We start from the raw sequence: 21,904 nt of genomic DNA, 5'->3' as shown, positions 1-21,904 counted from the left end.
AGTAAGCTTGACAGAGGTTCAAGACCTTGAAAATACCAGAGCATTTAATGTCAAGGATTTCAGGGATGTGAAGCCACAGGGAAGAAATTTGACATGTCAGAGAAACCAGCCATCTCTGATTTAGTTAGCACTCCTTCCCACTTTACTCTGCTTTCATTCATTCATTCATTACCAATGATGGACCTGAAATTTTCTTGTTTACAAGTCTGTTGTCTGACTCCTGGACTAGACTGCAAAATCTCCAAGAGGATTGGGACCATGTGTTGTCTTGTTCACATTATATTCCTAATGGCTAGCACATAGAAGACACCAAATATTTGTAAACAAATCATTGACACCAAATATTTGTTGCATAAGTTAGTGCATATTCTTGACATACATAATTTGAGTAGAAAATTTAAGTAATGAAATTAAAATATTTTCTTAGTATAGCATGTGACTATTTATGAAGAACTGCAAAATTTGGAGCAGTTTTAAACATATCATATAATGAAAAAATTCAAGTGAATTTGCCCTTGACATTAGTGACTTTATATTTATTTATTTGTGCATGGGATGTGGTTGGTGAACGTGGAAATAAATGTTTATCACATTTGCCATTAGTAGTATAGCAATGAAATAAATGAAAAGCACTGATTTGAAACGTTGAGAGGAGAAGGCAGAGGAGACTGAAAGAGAAGAATTTTTAACAAGTTTGATAAGCGTAAAGGCCATGTGGGGTGGTTGACATCAAGGAAATCAGGTATTTGGAGGAGACAATAGCACCTTTGTCCATTGTCTCAGAGTGACTCAGAGGAAAATCAGTGAAACAAAAACATCATTTGGATTTAATAACAAGGCCACTGTTTAACTGAAAAGTTGAAATAGAATTGTTGGGAAGTGGAGGGAGGAGAAACCAACTCTCAGAGGGTAATGAATTGTGTTGCCATGCTGCTTAATAAGGTGTTTTCCCAAGTAATTACTATCTGCCAGAGCTTAGGCCCAGCCTGTTGTTGGTTGAGGGCAGAGGAGAAGGTAACTTTTTGCTCTACCTGTAACAGGAAGTAGGGATTGAGAATGAAAAGAAAGGATTAGGAAGGGTGTATATTTTTGAACTGGGTTTTAGGATATGACTAGGATTGGTCGCCTTAAGTAGCTTCGGTAAAACAAGTATTTAGCTTTTTATACTTCTTTTACTTGATTGCTTTTTTTTATTCTTACTATTCAGTGAAGTGGTAGTCTTTCTGCAGGGGAAAAGGAACCTGAGGAAAGTGGCTTTTTCCGGGAGAGGGAGATGCACTATGCATCCCTGACTACAGCAACGTTCAGTGAGAGTCCCAAAGGGAAAGGAAACCCCAAGGGGCCATCTTGGAGGGCCAGCGGAATCGCTGTGCCTCGGGAAAGGTACAGGGTCTGTTTGGGAAAGACAGGACATTTCCTTTAGAATTTAGGGGAGCCCCTGTGGGAGCCCCAAACTTCACTGTGAGCTCAGTGTTGGGCGCGCTAGGAAGGCGGAAGGAAGCAGTAGCTGCAGCCCGATCCCAGCACCCAGGTCTCTAAGGAGCAGATACAGTGGAGTACCACTCAGTACCGCCCCCTACACCCCCACACACATGCCCCGCATTTTCTGGCCTCGAAGTCTGGGATTCTGAGACCAAAACAGAAGCAGCAGCAGCGGTCTCAGCACAGGAAATCCGTATTTTCATGGGCTCGAGTTGTGCGGCATGATTTCCTCTTCCCATCGCTCTGAATGGCCCGCTCTTCCTCCTGCGTGGAGAGATCCAGTCAAGTATACACCCGGCTTTCCTCCACGGTGCGTCAGGGCTCAGGCAGCCCTTGGGGACTTGCGGGGTCCGCATGGCCACTCTCCAAAGGGTTAAGTGTCAACGTGTCTGACAGGGGTGGGGACTCCGTGGTGCCACGACTTCCGTGCGCCCAGCTAGGCGGAGCGCGGCACAGTCAGTGTGGATACGGGGCTTGCAGCCGGTCGACCGCTGGACATCTGTCCGTCCCGACGCCCAGGGGAAGTCTCGCACCGAGTGGGTCCGCTCCACAAAGGACGAAGACGGAGAAACCACGAGGCTGGTCCCAGTGTGGGCTGCACTCCCCAGGCAAGTAGTGCCCCGGGGCAGGTGCCGCAGGGCTCGGTGTTGGCATGAGGGCTGTAGACGGCGCAGCAGCCCCAGCGAGCCCTGGGCGGACGGGGCGCAGCGGGCTCCAGGGGTCCGCCGGGGCTCAGCGCCGCCTTTTGCATCAGATGGGTCCTTACTCTGAAGGGGAAATCAACGCAACTTTCTACTGTTACTATAAGTTTCACTTTGCCTGGAGACCCATTTTTTAAGAGACCTTCTTAGAGCCATAGGCAAACGGCTCAGCGTCTTGCATGTAAAGGTTCTGTGTGAGCCTCATTCAGGCGCAAAATGCTGAAGGCTTTGGTTTTATTTGGCTTCTTGTCCAAAAGCTAATTTGGATATAATAATTTGGGCTAGAACTGCGAGCTAGTTTTCAGTATTATATTGGTTAGAATTTCTCCAGTTCTTCATGGCAATTAACTTTAAAAAACTGAGAGGGGGATGTCTTCAAAACATGCTATATTTTAACACTTTAAATAGCATGTTGGTTATAACTTGAGGTAAGCAATACTATTTTATATTTCTTTAAATCTGAAATAGATGAGTGGAAGTAGAATAATGCCTTACTTTTGAAGCAGAGGAAATGCCACTCATGTTCAGCTGTATGGAACTTAAAGCATAAACCACGTTTATAGTGTTGAATCATTTGCTCCTCGTGGTATTTTTTATTTATTTGTTGAATAAATACGGGTCTGCTGATAAATCTTGTCTTTAAATGTTGCAGGAAGCAGCCCCAATGGAGGATAAGACACCCAGAGAGCTTGATCGAGGAAGTAGGATTTATTGGTAGTTGGTGGAGCACCAAAAACAGGAGCTCCCTGAAGTTATATTTCTTATCATGTATACTTTTATAGCTTTAGCTTTCACGGGACAAGTGCCTGCTTTCCTTGACTTCTTTGTTTGCAGGCCTACCTGACTTTTGTGTCTCGGGAAGGGAAGGGGTATCAGAGGAGGTTTGAACCTTTGCCCTTGACTATTCATGTCATCTATTCTTCTTGCTGATGCTGCACAAGTTTATTTCAGGGAACTGATAACAAGAACCACAGCTATGGTTTGTTACTTTTCAAACTTTCTCAGTCAGCCCTTCCTCCCTCAGTCCATAATGCTGAGGTCACTGGCATGAGCGTAAAATCACACACATCATAGGCCCCTCTCCTGCATTCTTCTGGTTTCTCTCATAAATAATCCTCCTCCCTTCCCAGACCAAACATCCCTTTTTAGGTCCCGCCCATTTCTTTGCTCTCTTTTATTTAAACAACAACAACAGAAGTTCTTTAAAAGACAAAAGATGGGCTTCGGAGTCTCTATTTACACCACTCCTATATCCTCCTTCACTCTCTCCTCTGGACCTTTTGTCTCCTTCACCCCCTTGTCACTTGTGTAATTCAGTATCTGTGCATAGTTTCCATTTCATATGACACAGTTGACTGCTCCCTCCTCCTTGGTATTTTCTTCACTTGGCTTCCAGGTCACCACATTCTCCTGCGTTTCCTTCACCTCACTGGTCACTCCTGTGTCTGCAGGCTTCCCCTCTTCCCAACCACTAGATGTCGGAGTACCCCAGGGCTCAGTTCTTGGCCATATTCTCTTTCTAGCCATGCTTTATCCCTTCAAGGCAACTTCTGTGACAAGCCATATTCTATGGCTGTGATTAACATATATAAGCTTTTAACTTCCTAATTTTTCTCTCTAGCTTTACTTCTCCTGAGCTCCAGATACATACAACCAGATATTTACTCACCATTGCCACTTGGAAGTCCAGTAGGCATTTAACTTTTGTGTGTTCAAACAGAATTACTGATACCGCATCCACCCAGACCTCCCTGTGCTTTCCCCTTAGTTACCTTCTTTATATTACTAATCGTTAATGCCATTCCACTGAAACTCGAGGGATTATCCTTGATGCTTCTTTTCAGCTCATACCCTACATGCAAGCATCTAGCAAATTCTGTTGAGTCTACCTTGAAAAGATACTCAAATCTGACCTCTCACTCCCTCTCATGCAAACCTCAATCTTTTACCTAAATGACTGTAAAGTCTCTGATTTGCAATTCTTGCCTTCTGCCTTTGTTCCTCTATGTCTTTCTACAAATTGCAGTGACTTTTTTCAAATATAATCAGAACTTTCACTTCCCTTCAAAACCTTTTGGTGGCTACTTATCACAATCATAAAAAGCAAAGTCTTAGAATGGCATCAAAGCCCTTTGTAGTCTAACTCGACTACTTCTCTGATCTCCCTTCCTGCGTTCTCCCTTGCTAACTCCACTGTAGGGACACTGATCTTACTGCTGTTCCATTTGCCCACAGTGGGCCTCTCTACAAGACTGTCACAGGCTGTGCACCTTCATTTCCCTCACCTGTCCATGCTGTAGTTCAGGGATTACTGCCATAGTCCCGTTATAACAATTTTTTTGCTACTGACCGTCAGGTGGGCTGCTGTTAGATACTGGTATTCCATGAATTGTATGGCACCTTTAGAATGTTGCTGGTTGCCAGGACTCTAATGTTAAAATGCACAACTGTCTTTCTCCTGAGCCTCATTTTGATGAGATAGTTTGCCCTTAAGTTCTGTGTCTTTATAAAATGTTCTTCCTGGTTGGTAGACGACTTGCCTGTTAGTATCAGTTCTCAATTTTAAATTTAGAAAATAAGAGAAAAATATCGTCCAGTTTACCGACAAGAATACGCAGTAATTATTTTTGCCAATTCATTTGCTTCAGTAGGAAGCAGTGGTCTGTGATCTGGAGACTTTCTGAATGGTTCTGGTAACAGGTAGTTTAAATGGGAAGAAGGAAAATTAAGTAGTTTGTTCAGGAAATATAAGTTTTTAAAAATGTAGTGACTAAGCCGATAGCATAATATCAAGATTATGGCAAAATTTAGTTTTCTTTTAAAAATATATGGGAATGGAAATGACAAACAGTATTTTCATTTTTAGGGAAAACTGTTGGGCAATAAAAGACCGTTTAATTCATAATACTTATTTCTTATTTTAATCCTAAGGAACTTGTTCTGTGATGTTATCAGTAGTATATGTTTTACCCCACCCTCTTCTAGAAGAAAATAAAACATTCTTTATTTCACAATTGGGATGTTTGAATAAATATGTGCAATGGAGTACTAAATAAAAATTTAAAAATAGATGGATTTGGAATATGGATCAGAAAAGAGTAGGAGAGTGAAGCCAGGAGTGAAGTTAGACTCAAAACACCTGTCACAAGCTGCGGCATCAGCAAGCTGAGAGCACTCATGAGCCCGCCGCGTCCTAGCAGCTGAATCCAGAGGCGGGCGCCTCAGGTGAAAAGCAAGTATCCAGGGGAAGGTCGTTTGTGTAGTTTTGCTTTTTTTAGCTGATAGAAGCAGTGTGTGTGTGTGTGTGTGTGTGTGTGTTTTCAAGTAATTAAATGTTTATTTGCTCAAGGACCTGTATTAAGTAGAATACTGGAGGATCCTTGTTTGGTTTAGAGTTAAAGTATACCAGTGGGAAAAATGAGAAACTAAGCAGGTAATCATATACATCATTAATTGTAGTTGTGATTAGTGTCACAATGGAAAGATAGAGGGTGCTATGCTCCTACAGAGCACGTAACTCTCCCCTAATGCAAGCTCTGGTGCCTCATATAATAAATACCCTGGTTTATGTGGACTATAAATATCAGTAGGTAATATTTGATAATTAATCCTTTTATTTATACCAGACCTTTGCCATCCTTAGGGATTCTGTACAACCTCCAAAAGCAGAAAATAAGTGACAGCTGGTTTTTAAAAATGTTATTTTAGTATAAAAATCAGGATGGATTCAAATTCTAGCCTGTTCCAAAAAACATCGATTACCCTCGTTGAAATTTAAAAAACATTTCTGGCCCTGGCCAGTTGGCTCACTGGTAGAGCGTCGGCCTGGCGTGCGGAAGTCCCGGGTTTGATTCCCAGCCAGGGTACACAGGAGAAGCACCCATCTGCTTCTCCACCCCTCCCCCTCTCCTTCCTCTCTGTCTCTCTCTTCCCCTCCCGCAGCCAAGGCTCCATTGGAGCAAAAGATGGCTGGGGCACTGGGAATGGCTCCTTGGCCTCTGCCCCAGGTGCTAGAGTGGCTCTGGATGCAACAGAGTGACGCCCCAGAGGGGCAGAGCATCGCCCCCTGGTGGGCAGAGCATCTCTCCCTGGTGGGCGTGCAGGGTGGATCCTCGTGGGGCGCATGCGGGAGTCTGTCTGACTGCCTCCCCGTTTCCTGCTTCAGAAAAAAACAAAAACAAAAAACAAACAAAAAAAACACATTTCCAGTGTGAAGAAGTGAAAGAAGAGTCCACGTGTTCCGTGTCTGACTGACATGCTCTGTCCTGTTGTGTCCTGGCATCCTGACACTCCCGTGCGGTTGTCCCAGGGTCGGCAAACTTTCTCTTGGAAGAGTCAGATAATAAATATTATAATCTTATGGGCCATATAGTTTCTATTGTAACTATTCAACTCTGCCCCTGTGGCCTGAAATTAGCTACAGACAATACATAAATATATGGGCATGGCTGTCTGTTGCTGATCTCTGCTGTAGCTCCTTGTTCTGAATTTGGATGTTGTACCAATCACAGTTTAGGTCCAGAGAACAGAATCTACTCTGCCTGACCAGATGGTGGCCCAGTAGATAGAGCGTTGGACTGGGACACAGAAGACCCAGTTCGAAGCCCCGAGGTCGCCCAGCTTGAGCGCTCGCTCATCTGGTTTGAGTAAAGCTCACCAGCTTGAACCTGGGGTCGCTGGCTTGGGCAAGGGGTCACTCTCTCTGCTAGAGTCCCCCAGTCAAGGCACATATGAGAAAGCAATCAGTGAACAACTAAGGTGCCACAACAAAGAATTGATGCTTCTCATCTCTCTCCCTCCCTATCCCTCTCTGTCTCTGTCACAAAAATTAATTAATTAGTTAATTAATTTTTTTAAAAAAAGAATCTAGCTAGTTTAAGCAGAAAGGTATGTATTAGAGGGTATTATAACATTCACAGTCTGATCAGGAAAGCTGAAGAGCTAGAGTCTAGATTGAGTTTCTAGGGACACTTCCTAGCATCACCTAGCTGCATTTGGTCTAGTATTTCTGGGACTTTTGCCATGTCCAGGAAACCTGTCAAATCAGGAAGCTGCCAATTCCTCAATCACACTGACTCTACTAGAATCTTAACCAGTAAATAGGAGCCTTCTGCTCTCCTGCCTTCATGTTTGACGCTGCCATGTAAGTACATCTGATTGGCAGAACTTAAATTACATCTTGAACCCTGCCTTCAAGGGAGTCTAGGAAATACAGCTTTAGTACTTGGGGTACAGAAAGTTCAAGAATGTACACTAAAAGGAAGTTGGAATAAATTTTGGATGAGCAAATTTGTATTATCTGCTACAGAATACCCCTTTGGCCACTTCACAAATATATCCTTCTTTCCATACGTAAACTTCCAGACAATAGTAATTATAGTATGCTCTCTCCCAAGATAATGCAACTATCCCTCATTAAAAACAAAAACACACTCACCTTCTCCCCAGAAGATAAAACTCAAAGCCCTGTAGGTCACCACATTATGTGCAACATTCACAGACATCCCACGACCCGCACACTCAGGAGTTAAGTGGCTTCTCTTTGCTTTCCTAGGGAAAGGGGAAGTTGAAGAGAGAACTGCCCAATGACCAAGAGGCTAACAGCTCAGCTCTAAGAAGCTCCCACTCATATTTCCATCCTCTTTCTCTCTACAAGCAAATTCCCTCAGTTTCTAGGCATTTTAAGTATCACTTCTCTTAATGAAATCCTCTCCTGACCCACATTCATTTATAGCTCTCGGCCTCTCCTTTCTGTCTTAGCTAAGCTTTTCCCTCTCCTCGTGCACTCACTTCCTGTAGACTCTCAAGCACACTGCAGTCAGGTGTGGTGACGCCCACCATTTCTCTGAAACTGCTCCTGAGAACCTCCAGGTGATAAATGCCTGGACCCTGACCACCATTCCAAGCACTCTCTTCCCTTTACTCTGGATACTGATCTGTGTCTGATTTTCCTGCTGCTCCACAGCCAGTCCTCTGGGTGCCATCCTGCATTGATTCAGTTTCTGCTCTCTCTCTCACTTGACTCAGTTACTTGCAGATTTGAGCTAGCACCCAAGTTTTATCCACCATGAAGTTGCTCTCCTGAGTATTGGGCCTACCTGTGTAAGTGCCTACTGGACAGCTCCTCCTTTAGTTATGGGTACCCTGAGCTCTCTAGATCCCAAACTAGATTAATTGGTCACACCCACCTCCACCCCGTTCATCTTGGCGAATGGCACCACCACCAAGTTACACAAGGCACAGGCTTGGGCAGCGTACCTGATTCTTTCTGCCACCCACCCGCCTTTGTTACGAACTACATGCCTTTGTCTCCATTATCACCTCCATAGGTCAGGACTCTGCCTTCTTACCTAGGTTATTGCACCAGCCTCTCAACTGATTGTTCTCCCAGTCTAAGTAAGGTCTTACAGTCTTTTGGCCTAGTCTCCATACAACAACTCTTAACCTGTCTAAAACAAGTCACAGCCTGTCACTCCCCAACTGAACACCCACCAGGGGCTCTGTCTGTCAGCATGATCAAAGTCAAAATCCTGAGCATACTACTGTATTTCCCCATGTATAAGACACACCTGTTTTCAAAAAAATTTGGGGTCTAAAAACTGGGTGCATCTTATACAGTGGTTGTAGTTTTTTTTACTTGCATTTCCTGCTTTTTTGCACTTGTTTTTGCACTCATTGTTGAAGACAGTGATTCTGAAGACAAGCTAATAGATGGGAGTTTTGACAGTGATAAGTTATATGAATTTTATGATTAATAAAACTTGAGTTCAATGACTTTAATAAAAACAAATTTTGGGCCCTGAAATTAAGGTGCATCTTTTACATGGGGAAATACGGTATATTAGGCTTTCTTAGGCACTCTAATCCTGTTTATTTCACCGTTCTCATCTCTCACCACTACCTTCCACTCCAACCCCCACCCCTGTATACGCTTGAGCCAGGTAAATACCTAGTACAAAAAGATCCTAACAAAATTTGCTCTCTGGTACCTCAGTATTTTCGCAAACGCTGATCCCACTGTGTGGGTACCATCCACCTTTCTTGGCTTTACTAATGTGCAGTTTCCCTCCTGCAAGTGTCCTTCTTGAGTGCTTTTATCCTGAATGAAGCACCAGTGCAGGGAGGCCTAGCTGTCTACTTGTCCTGGCTTCACAGCCCTAAAACCCAGCAGGTCTTGATGCAGAGGAAGTTTTCAACACTTCTTTATTTATTTAGAAAAATAACTTTAACAGGGTGACATTGATCAGTAAGAGTACACAGGTTTCAGGTGAACGTTTCTACAGCATTTGGACTGTTGATTATGTTGTATACCCATCATCCAAAGTCAAGTCATTTTCCATCATCTTATATTTGTCCCTCTTTATACCCTTCTCCCCATCCTCTCCCCCCTCCCCATTCACTCAAGTCCTCCTCTCCCTCCCCCATGTTCCCTTCTCCCTGGTAACCACTTCACTTTTATTATGTTCATAAGTCTCAGTCTTATATCCCACCTATGTGTGAAATCATACAGTTCTTAGCTTTTTCTGATTTACTTATTTCACTCAGTATAATGTTCTCAAGATCCATCCCTGTTGTTGTAAATGTCACTATGTCCTCATTTCTTATGGCTGAGTAGTATTTCATTGTATGTATGTACCACATCTTTATCCAATCCTCTATCGAGGAACACTTATGTTGTTTCAACACTTATTTATTAATAACATCAAAATTTATTAATTAACCAATGAGGAAACTACTGAGTTTACCTGCATTTGTCACAAGGTGGTGCTGCTTAGACAGGAAAGAAAACTTAAAGGCTGAAGGATTCAGATATAGTACCAGATGCCCTGTTTTTAAATGTGTTCAGTTTCAGAGGCAGTGATTTAAACACAAAAACTTTTTTTCTGTGGTAAACACATAGATTTAAAAATTGTGTATGTGCATATATTTTATTATCAAATTGCTACTGATCATTATTTTGCTTACTGTTTGGGAGCCTCTCTTCCCAAGTGGTAATAATGTTTTAAAAATTCAAACATTAACCCTTAATTTTAGGGCAACGAACTTTTAAAGAAGGTTGTATTAGAGTTCTCCAGAGAAACAAGACTAATAGGTTAGAGAGAGAGCAGGGGAGATGCAGAGATGGAGGGAGGGAGATTTATTTTAGGAATTGACTCACATGGTTGTGGGGCTGGCAAGTCAGAAATTCACTTCCTTTTTCTGTCTCTTCTCACTCCCTTAATTGTTTCTTATAGTCTTCAGTTTTAAAATACAATCTATACACAGATAAATGCCAAATACACATCTGTGAGCTGCAACTTTCCCCCAAACCCCAGGCTCTATTTTTGGCCTACTTAACATCATTAGCAAATCTTGTCATTCATTATGCTATGCATATCATAACAGATTACATCAGGAGGCACATAATTTCTGGTTGTCATCAGTAAGACTGATCATTTGGATCAGGGTGGTAAATCTGTTATATCTTTGAATTTTTTGTAATTTTTATAGCATTTTCTGTTTCAGATGCATTGGTTTTCATTATATTGGTTGTTTTGAAATGAAATCTTCATAGCTATATCTTTTTTTAAAATGCTTTAGTTTTTCTTTTTTCCTTTACATATTCTGTGATTTTTTTCAAGCATTTCCAACATGCTTAACTGACATGGTTTTGGTTTCCTATTTATTTTATTCTTTGCTATTTCTATTTTTTTTTTGTAATAGTGTTGGGTTCTTGATGTGTCTATAGCCTTCTTTTTCATCTAATTCTGTTTCTCATCTTTAATATTTTTGCTTTGTTCGTTATATATTCTCTTTAGAGTCTCCTAGAGCAGTATTACTCAAAGTGCTGTCTATAATATAAGAAGCAGGCATCCAATGTAAACCATGCTGTCTTCTTCATTGACAATGTCTTATATGAAAAAATGTCAGCTGAACTAAACAGCATACTTAACTGATATAGTGGATTGACATCCTGTCAGACTGGTACCAAAAAGTTCAGAGACGGACAGCTTGTCCATGGTCTATACCAGTGGTAGTCAACCTGGCCCCTACCGCCCACTAGTGGGTGTTCCAGCTTTCATGGTGGGCAGTAGCGGAGCAACCAAAGTATAAATAAAAAGATAGATTTAACTATAGTAAGTTGTCTTATAAAGATTTATTCTGCCAAACCTAGCGAAAATCCAACATAAAGTACTTGGTAAGTAATTATTATTATACGTTTTAACTTGTTGTAACTCTGCTTTATAAATTTTATAAAGTCAAGTTACTTTCCTACTTTATAAATCACCATTACTGTGGAACCGGTGGGCGGTTAGAAAATGTTACAACTAACAGAGATACAAAAGTGGGCGGTAGATGTAAAAAGGTTGACTACCCCTGCTCTACACTTTGAGTTGCACTATCCCAGAGAATATGCATTTGTTGTGTAAATTTTTCTTTAGTTTCGTTGTTACGTATTTAATAACAGTAATAACTGCTAAAATTTCTACGGGGGCACTGTTCTAAACTACTTTGATCTTCATAGGTACTATAATTGTATACTAAAACCCCTAAATGTAGGCACTGGAATTATTACCGTTTTACACATGGTGAAATAAAAACACAGAGATATTCGGTAACTTGTACAAAGTCTCCCAGATTTCTGTAGCAGGACTGGGATTTACATTCAGACAGTGTAATTCCAAAGCACATAGTCTTAATGAAAATAGAATTTTTAAATGTCCTTTGCATGTTATGATTCTTCTTTATATTCTTTTTAATTTCCTGTATTGTTTTTGCATATCTGCCAAGCTGTTCTTTCCGTTACTCCTATTTGATTTGGGGGATTCTGTTGGGACCCTCTTTACCTAGCTATAAAGTGGATACACTCTGGACCTTCATTCCTTCTTGTTTCAAGCCTCTTCTGAGCTTCCCTTCAGAGCCTCCGTGTCAGGGCTTCATTCTGATGGGTTATGTTTTTCCACATTTCTCTTGTCTAAGGGGCTGTAGGCAGTAGTAATGGGTAGCTTCGGTGATCTTAGATCTTTGCTGGGGTAAAGGGAGGGGATGTGGGGGTGTCATTCTATCGAGTTAAAAACAACAAAGAAAAGAGGTTCAGTCTTACCAGCAATTTGATCAAATCTGTCCTTATCACCAATGCAATTTTTCTTTGATATGGAAACCTCATTTGGTAGAATTATTCTGCAGATGAACTTGCACACATATGAAATGACTTTTGTCCAAAGTTATTCATTGTAGCATTGTTCATAATAGTAGCAGACTGGATACAACTCACATATACAAGAACAGGGGACAGTTATAGTACATCCACGTACTGGAAGATAATGTTGTTGTGAATAAGAGAAAGGAAGTTCTCTGTGTGGTGATATGGAAAGCTCTGAGATCATAGTATTAATGGGAAAAGCAACCTATCTGTATGGTGGTGGTTGGCAGCGTGTGTGTGCGTGTGTGTGTGTGTGTGTGTGAATGAACATTTATATATATGAGATACTTTTTATTTGGAAAAATAAGTATCCCATACATAATACATTTTTTTAAAAAAAGGAAAGAAAAGAAAATATATATTCATAAAGAAACAGTGGAAGGATATAGAAGAAACTCATAAAATTGATCACCAGAGGGAGGCCATGGGGGTAACAGGATGGACAAGGATATGGTGAAACTTTTCAATATAAATGTTTTCAAAGTCATTAGATGTTTCAACCCACTACCTTTTCTTAAAAAGTAAATTAAAAAGTGAATACACACGTGTTTTTATTCCTGTGAACAGTTGTTTCATGTGCCTGTCCCCAGAGGCCACCGTCACTCTCCTCCCATTTAGCTGAGAGGAAGGGGGTGGAGCCTAAATGCTTTAGCCCTGGTGCTCACCATTCCAGATGGGCAAGAACTTTAAAGAGAGCTTTCCAGGATTCTTTTTGAAAGCCTTCTCCCTCCCCTTATTTCCTTCAGCATTCCATACCTTCCTTCTGTTCGAGTAAAGCCCTCTATATTGATGGAGTTAGTTGGCACAGAGTGGCACAGTCATGTTCTCTCTTTTCTTCGAACCTGGACAATCCCCATCATTGAGTCACTGGTGGTGGGAAAGGCAAGTCTCCAGTATAGAATTTTCCACATATTTTTCCCTTGGCTGTCTCCTTACCCCCTCCCTCCAAATTAGAAGGTGTAGGGCCAGTAGCCGCGGCCACCATCACAGCCACCTGGCCCATGCAGGTTCCCATTTAATTCAGACAGACGGTAATGAAACAACAGAGCCAAGAACTGGTGGGCCATTTTCCTTTATTCCTGCTTGCAACCGGCGTGCGAGAAAATACACACAGCAAGAAAACACTTCCCTTTCCATTCAGGGCTCTGAAAGCCACTGACTTTCTCTGGTTTTTTCCTAGAATCAAAGTCCCAATAGTCTCACTCAGTCCCCTCTGCATGCCTCCATTTTGGCTGCCTCTTCCCTTACAACCACGTGGCCTCTCTCCTGTTTAAAGTGGCCTCCTAGCTCCTCCTTTTAAAACTTTTCAGCACGAAATTCCCTCCTGAAGCACATATTAGCATAACCAAGCCCCTTCCCAAGAATGAAGGTAAGCAGCCACCCCATGTGGACAGCACCATTTTAATAAAAGTGAACAACACAAATGTTACAAACTTATTTGCCCAATAGAAGGCCACAGTGAAGTTTTTCAGATACTGTCATCAACTTTTTTCTCTCTGGTCTGCTAAGAGTTGGTGTGAGCAGGACTGCTTGGAAGTTGGATAGCACACCATAAATTTCTGGATTGTTTTGCTCTTTTTACTGACTGGTATTTAAGAAAAATAAGACATCAAGTTGGAAATCTTTTCTAGAACTATATTCTGAGCCTGACCGATGGTGGCACAGTGGATAGAGCTTTGACTTGGGACACTGAGGTTCCAGGTTCGAAACCTCAAGGTTGAGCACGGGCTCACCAGCTTGAGCGTAGAGTCGCAGGCCAAGTGGGATCATCAAAATGATCTCATGGGTTGACCAGGTGGTAGCGCAGTAGATAGAGCGTTGGACTGGGATGCGGAGGACCTAGGTTCGAGACCCCGAGGTTGCCAGCTTGAGTGCGGGCTCATCTGGTTTGAGCAAAACTGACCAGCTTGGACCCAAGGTCGGTGGCTTAAGCAAGGGGTGACTCGGTCTGCTGAAGGCCCACGGTCAAGGCACATATGAGAAAGCAATCAATGAACAACTAAGGTGTCGCAAGGAAAAACTGATGATTGATGCTTCTCATCTCTCTCCATTCCTATCTGTCTGTTTCTATCTATCCCTCTCTCTGACTCTGTCTCTGTAAAAAACAAACAAACAACAAAAAAAAACGAAGAAAACCTCACAACTGCTGGCTTGAGCTCAAAGGTAGCTGGCTTGAGCAAGGGGTCACTGGCTCAGCTTGAGCACTGCTACTCTTCTTTCCCCCTTCTCCTTCAAGGCAGGTTTGAAAAGCAATCAATGAACAAACTGAAGTGTTGCAACTACTAGTTGATGCTTCTTACCTCTCTCTCTCCCCCCTCCACTAAAAAAAAATATTTTGAAAGGTTTTGTGATCTGGTTTGACACATTATTTTACCTTAGAAACTATTTTTATGAATATCTTGTAGTACTGCAGATGCATTTATCTGCAGCAGCTAGTGATCAAGACAATGAGTTTAAGTTGCTTTAACAAGCCTAGATCCATGAGTAAGTGAAGATCATTTAATTGTCATAGTAAATAGATGTCTCTGAATGGTTGAACGGTTATTTTATTAGGGGAAGTTTCTTCCCACAACTTTGCATATATTAAAACCTTTTTTCAAAATTCAGTAACAAAATCAGTAGTTAACCCTAACCAATGAGGAGTTAAAATTCATTTGTTTTTATTAGTTGGAATGTATGTATGTGTGTATGTATGTATGTATGTGTGTGTGTATGTATATGTGTATATAGCAGTTTAGAGTTATTATGCCTGGAATCCCTCTTTGTAATTGGCATAGTTGACTGTGGAGTCAGAACCTGAAGTACAGTTACAGTAAATTACAGATAGTAACCAGCAGTCCTTCACTATTCAGAGGCAGTAGCAAACCCTTTCACTCTATATATGTTAGAAAGAAGTTCTCTGTTTTTTTTCTTATCTTTTCTTCCCATAACAATTTCTACCATTTTTGCTGAATGGTTTCTTCTAAACCTGAATTATTTTGGTATATGAAGTGGTATGAATCATTATCAATGTAATTCTGATTTCTTACTGAATTCTGTTTTTTTCCCATGAACAATGAATGCTCTGGGAAATAATGTGGGCCCATATTGAAAATATAAAGCCTATATTTATGTGTTATTAATTTTCTGTTTTTTGATAAAAGAATCTGTCTTATAATTGCCTTTTTAAAATATTATCTGAACATTTCTTTAAATTAGCTTCAATGGAATACTTTTCTTCCATGGCTAATCTAATTCTTCCCCTCTGAACTTAGACTTTTTAAAATAAAACAATGAGTTTAGACAATAATGATTTTTTTGTTGTTGATTTCACTGGAGAAAATCACTTCCAAACCAAGATGTTAATTTTTCCCTAGGTGAATAAATATGTTTTATTCGGTATTTCCAGGATTAGCTGGAGAGAAGTATTCCTTCCTCCCCACAATTTTAATTTTTTCACCAGCCTCACTGCAGCAGAAATGCCTGACCTTAAACAAACAAGCTCGGAACGAGTGAAATTTGACATTTTCGATCTTTTTATGCTCAGTCAGTAGAGCTGCCTGCTAGCCAACTGTAGGATATTTGTATTCGATCTTGTCCTTGTGTTTATTTCAAAAAATAAATTCTCTACTTAATATTTGAATATTTTGTTTTTTAGACTTTCACATTTCTAGCCTACACAATAATTTGATAATGGAGAAGTTGGAGTTTAACTTTAGATGGGTAAAGTGGTATGGTACCTCTTTTGATAATACCAAATTGATTCGTTTTTATCTGGAGGTTTATAGTGCTAGTTTAATACCATTTAAAATTTCCAAATGTTTCCTGTTATAGTCACCTGGACCGTGGGTTTAATTCACCCTTGACTACCTGTACTAGTAGCCCTCGTGAGGCTCTCCAAATACAAGTGATCTTTTTTTCCCAGAGATCTGCTTGGCATTTCTTTCTTAGGACCTGTCTATTGTCATCGTTTTGAGCCTTTTAGGTTCTATTTTCAATGTTTTGATTAAATTTACACTGTTCTTCTCTTTGTTATTTCTTTTTTTAGAATGAAAAGAAGTGCTGAGACATAAAGCTTTTCTCTTCTGACTTGGATATTTATAATGGGTATTGGAAAGTCAAAAATAGATCCCTGCCCTCTTTCTCTTTCTCTGGGTAAAAGCCACAGCGCGGATACAAATCAAAGACCTCCTGAGTCAGATTCCAAGAGCTCAGAAATCTCCCTGCGTGACGTTGCCGAGCAGAGCAGGACAGCAGAGGCGCCCGCGGAAGAGCAGGCGGGAGCTGCAGGAGCAGACGGGGTGTCCGCTGAGGAAGAGGAGTTCCTCAAGTTTGTGATACTGCACGCGGAAGATGACATAGACGAAGCCCTCAGAATCCAGGAGCTGCTCCAGAATGACTTTGGTGTCAAACCTGGAATCATCTTTGCCGAGATGCCGTGTGGCAGACAGCACTTACAGAATTTAGATGACGCTGTGAATGGGTCTGCGTGGACCATCTTACTGTTGACTGAAAACTTCTTGAGAGACACCTGGTGTAAGTTCCAGTTCTATACATCCCTGATGAACTCTGTTAACAGGCAGCACAAATACAACTCCGTCATCCCCTTGCGGCCCCTGAACAATCCCCTGCCCCGGGAAAGGACTCCCTTTGCCCTGCGAACTATCAACGCCCTGGAGGAAGAAAGTCGCGGCTTTCCTACACAAGTGGAAAGAATTTTTCAGGAGTCTGTGTATAAGACACAACAAACTATCTGGAGAGAGACGAGAAATATGGTACAAAGGCAATTTCTTGCCTGAGAGGGAGCACAGAACACAGGGCTGGCTCTTGTCTTATAAAACAAATGATTTAAAACGAATGATTTATTTTCACTCGAGAAGGCAATTTCCAGGAGAAGTTGCAATAAAAGAGATCCTATTCTTATAGGAACCTGTGGAGCACAAGGAAAGGAAATTTCTGCCAGACAAAGAATTGTGGTATATTCTGGTGTTTCAGTGAATTCAGGGATGTCAGGATTTGCTGTCATAGTTTTCCTAGTTCATGAATATGACAAAGGGTATTCTCAATTGATAGTCCTTATGTTGAACCTTGAACAAAAATTTGTCTAATAGGCATTTTAAAAATATAGCACTTTCACTGAATTTTGTTCTCAAAAGACACGTACCAGAGTGGCCCTGAGAGGTCTGACTGCCCTTCCTCCTGTGAATGTTGTGATGCAGCATCCCCCATATTGTCACTCAGAAATCTGGTTAGCCAGAGTAGAACATATGGGATGTTGAGTGCCGATAAATATGAAATCAGAAATAGATGTGGGAATAGTGGGGCTTTTAAAAAGAATACAGTCAAATGTATTTTTCTTTCTGCTGGAATTTGCATATGTAGAGGCAAGTCCCACCACCAATTGATAGTGTGATGGTTAGTGACTCCATGGAGCAGGGTTGAGATGTCCCCTGGAGCCTGAAGCTCTTTATGTTGGTCATCTTCTGTAATCAGGGCTTGATTTGCAGTGTTTCAGAAAGGTGTATGATTGTGTGTCCTTGGCCAGATGTTCTTTAAAATCAGTGACCTTTCTTATGAACCTTTAAAAATTTCATGCACAAGGTTTTATCCAGGAAATATTTCTCAAGATGTTCAGAGTAGTATCTCTCTGTCTATCTCTCTCTCTCTGTCTCTCTCTCAGTATTTAGAGTTGGGATAGAAGTAGGAGACGTGCTTTATCACTTCCTCTTCTAGTGTCCCACACTCACTGCAATCCAGAGAGGCCCCAAACAGACCTATTTCTTTCCCTCACAACCCTTCTGCCCCACTGAGATTCAGGGAGAATCATCAGGTACGGACCAGGGTGAGTGTTGTGTGAATCGTGTTATGTTGTGCTACTAAAAGCACCTGATGGGAGATCAGGGGACCTGGTTCTAATCCAGGCTCTGGATGAATCTGACCTCACTGAGGATGAAGGTGACCTTGGAAAAGCTGCTTACCCTTCTCTATCTGCAAGACAAAAGGACTGGATTGATGAGTCTGTAAAGGCCTTTGTGAACAACTAGGAACCAGAAAAGGGAACAAGCAAAAAAATAGAACTTTGTAATGTGGTATGTAATATCATTGCAGGAGGTTTTATATATGTTTATAATGAAAGAGTATTTTAATATATATACTGCATTTCTCATGTTGCTTATTATATTTTTATAGTGACAGAAAAAAATTATGATACATGCTTACTCAGATTTTTTAAAATGTATTCTTTTTTTTTTTTTTTTCATTTTTCTGAAGCTGGAAATGGGGAGGCAGTCAGACAGACTCCTGCATGCACCCGACCGGGATCCACCCGGCATGCCCACCAGGGGGCGATGCTCTGCCCCTCTGGGGCATCACTCTGTTGCATCCAGAGCCATTCTAGCGCCTGAGGCAGAGGCCACAGAGCCATTCCCAGCGCCCGGACCATCTTTGCTCCAATGGAGCCTCAGCTGCGGGAGGGGAAGAGAGAGACAGAGAGGAAGGAGAGCAGGAGAGGTGGAGAAGCAGATGGGCACTTCTCCTGTGTGCCCTGGCTGGGAATTGAACCCGGGACTCCTGCACACCAGGCCGACGCTCTACCACTGAGCCAACCGGCCAGGGCCTAAAAACATATTCTTTATTGGGACTTTTGAGCAAAGACATCTTGCCTGATTTTTCTTTCTCCTTATCCCACCTTTCTGTATCTCCTGTTAGTCTTGGAGTCTACTCACATCTTTCTGCAGACCACCTCTTCATAGCCAGGAACCAAAATGTCCCATGAGTAACATTCACCCATAACCTTGCAAGTAAGTCTGGCCTCCTTCTCTACTAGAACTTATTTATGAGGAGATTGTTTACATTGCGTGGTGACATGTTTTTAACCTCAAATTCCTTTCTATCATAGTAGCTTACTATTTCAGTTTTAATAAGAAGTATTTTGTTTGCCATACTGCTTCCTGTATCTCAAATTTCATACACCAACAAAACATTAATCACCCACTCTTCATTTCCTGCCAAACTCAGATCAATTGGTGCTGAATGTTTTTCCTTAAATAAATGTTTTTATTCTTTACTATTGGCTAAACTTGATTGTTACTAACTTTATTGAAGATTGTGGAAAATATTTCAAAAAGAGGCATTGATCTATACTCCTCTGTAGAGCACCAGGCACTCGATTTGGAGTTCAGTGTTTTTTTATGATGAAAAATGTTAAGTACCAAATAACTGTATATGTTGAACTTAGCAGTTGTAACCAGTAATTATCAAAATAGCTAAAGTGAGAATGAAAAGAGGTAAAGGTGTGGCCTTAGTCATGTGTTTGAGTGCATATACATGTGCACAGATACATAGATTTAGATTTACACACACACCTATGGGGGAATTCTGGCAAATTTTGCTACATTCTGGCGTGCTCCCATTTTGAGTATGTTGTGAGCCTCATTGCCCACCCTGGACCTTCATTGAAGAATCCAAGTTGTGCCTTTTTAGCAGTTAGGATTCTTTCAGCTGAAAGAAACAGAAAACCCAATGCATATGACCTACATCATAAGATAAACTTACCTTCCACTTTAACAAGAAATCCCCTATCATATGGTGCCTCAAAGATATTATTAAAACCCCAAATTCTTACATACAGTGGACTATTACTGCAACTTAAAAAGGAATAAAATTCTGGTACATGCTACAACATAAATACAATCTTGAAAACATTATGCCAATTGAAAAGAAAACAAAGCCAGACACAAAAGGGCAAAATTGTATGTTCCTAAAATAGGCAAATTTATAGAGACAGAAAGAATAGAGGGGGCTGGGGGAGGGAAGAATAGAGAGTCATGTTTAATGGGTGCAGAGTTTCTGTTTGAGATGATGAAAAAGTTGAAATGGATAGTGGTGATGGTTGCACAACTTTGTGAATATATTTAAAGCCACTGAATTGAATGGTTAAAATGGTAAATTTTGTGTGTGATTTATCACAATGATTTTAAAGTCCCAGGTTCTTTCCACATTTTTGCTCAGCTCTCCACAGTGTTGCAGTCACTTCATGGTTGTTCCTTTGCCAAGCACCGTATATAGACCGGCAGCACCCCACCTAATAAGATGGCGGAAGAGTCACCCAAATAAGGAAGATTATTTCATCTCTACTTTATTGAAAATTGCTTATACGTCGAGTAATAATTTGAGTTGGTTTTATTATTTTAAAATTCTCTCTCCCCGCACCCAAGTGGATTCTTTCCACTACTTTCCCCTCCCCTGCAATGGAGTCAGCCCATCTGGGTTTGTGTCCTACCCTGGCCTCTATAAAATGTGATCCTAATCAAGATACCTAGCCTTTCTGGGTCTCAGAGTCCTTATCCAAAAATAAAGATAATAATACCTTCCTGGTAAGGTTATTTTGAGGACTAAATAATATGTGTGAAGCACTCCACTAGTGGCTCAGACATAGCTACTGTACCAGTTCTATGCTACTGGAACTATTATCATTGCCTACACATGGTTAATCTGCACCATGCGATGGGGGAAAGGGCAAATAGGAGTTTATAACTCTCCACACCTCAATTCTTGGAACCCTTGCAACTGGTGGGAAAATAGATTTTAAGCAAAGAGAAAGAAAGATGCCGGGCCTTGTTTCCATGTGCAAGTACGGGTTCCATCCAGGCACTGCGAGTTGAGGGAAGCCCCCTGAACAGCAAGAGTTGTGTGAGCTGTTAGTGGTGGGTGTGGAGGGAGCCATGGCCAGGGGGATGAAAGAGCATGGCCCCAACTGTGACAAGTTAGGGAAGTGAGACCATAAACTAGAAAAGCAGGAAGGTGGACTCAGGAGGGCCAGCTCAGAAGCCAGTTCAAGGGAGTGGCCCGGGTGTGGAGGCGTCATCTCTGTGTGTTGCTTCTCCCACTTGGAAGCAGTGGATAAATGTAGCATGTATTGGAGTTAATGGTGAGGGGGCTCATTTAACTCAACCCTTTTCTGGGGCTGAGCACTTGTGGATAATTTTGCCTTGCTTGGGAGTATAGGTTGGAGGGAGTGTAGCTAGACTGTTCCCTCTCAGGGTGGGCGGAAGGGGCAGTGGGAGGCACTCATCCACTTCTCTCCTTCCTGTCTTAATTGGATTTCCACCCTGAGTTCCAGGTTGCTTGCTAGACTTAATCCCTTCCAGTGCAAGTCTCGGCTGTTTGCCGTCTCATTCCCTTGTCCTTCACCTTTGCAGATCCTAACATATTAGTTGGGCCTTGGTGTGGACCCAAAACTTCCTGTAAGGGCCCCAGGCCTCACTGCATAGGGGAGACATAGCTAGTTACAGAAGCAACTTCCTTGGGTCCTCACATCGACTGAAGCTCATTCTTAAACACCAAGCCTGTTTGCTGACTGTGAGCGTTGTTCCAAAGCCTGAGAAGCCCAGTCACTCCCTCTCCAGATAGTAAATGCTAAATTAATATGTAGCTGAGCCCTTGTAGAGCCATCTCCCTGTCAGTAGAGGACCCTACAGGATAAAGGTCAAAGTGATTTTCACAGACTCATAGGGAAATCTGAGTTGGCACCCAAATTGCTGAGGATTTAGCATCCAAC

At 41.6% G+C, this 21,904-nt stretch overlaps 1 protein-coding gene across 1 annotated transcript; it reads left to right on the top strand.

Annotated features, from left to right (window-relative positions):
* The first annotated feature begins 1,728 nt into the window (after positions 1-1,728).
* Positions 1,729-20,930, top strand: TICAM2 (TIR domain containing adaptor molecule 2). Its single transcript, XM_066274099.1, has 2 exons — positions 1,729-2,090; positions 16,394-20,930. Exon 2 carries the CDS (start codon positions 16,449-16,451, stop codon positions 17,142-17,144), a length of 696 nt encoding a protein of 231 aa, XP_066130196.1. The 5' UTR covers positions 1,729-2,090; positions 16,394-16,448; the 3' UTR covers positions 17,145-20,930.
* The last annotated feature ends 974 nt before the right edge of the window (positions 20,931-21,904 follow it).

Source organism: Saccopteryx bilineata, chromosome 4 (assembly GCF_036850765.1).
Source record: "Saccopteryx bilineata isolate mSacBil1 chromosome 4, mSacBil1_pri_phased_curated, whole genome shotgun sequence".
NCBI lineage: Eukaryota > Metazoa > Chordata > Mammalia > Chiroptera > Emballonuridae > Saccopteryx > Saccopteryx bilineata.
Note: the sequence above shows the minus strand (reverse complement) of the source record. Positions and strands in the feature narration are given on the sequence as shown.

Coding starts and splice junctions, on each gene's coding strand:
- TICAM2 (XM_066274099.1), top strand. CDS start 16,449: ATGGGTATTGGAAAGTCAAAAATAGATCCCTGCCCTCTTTCTCTTTCT.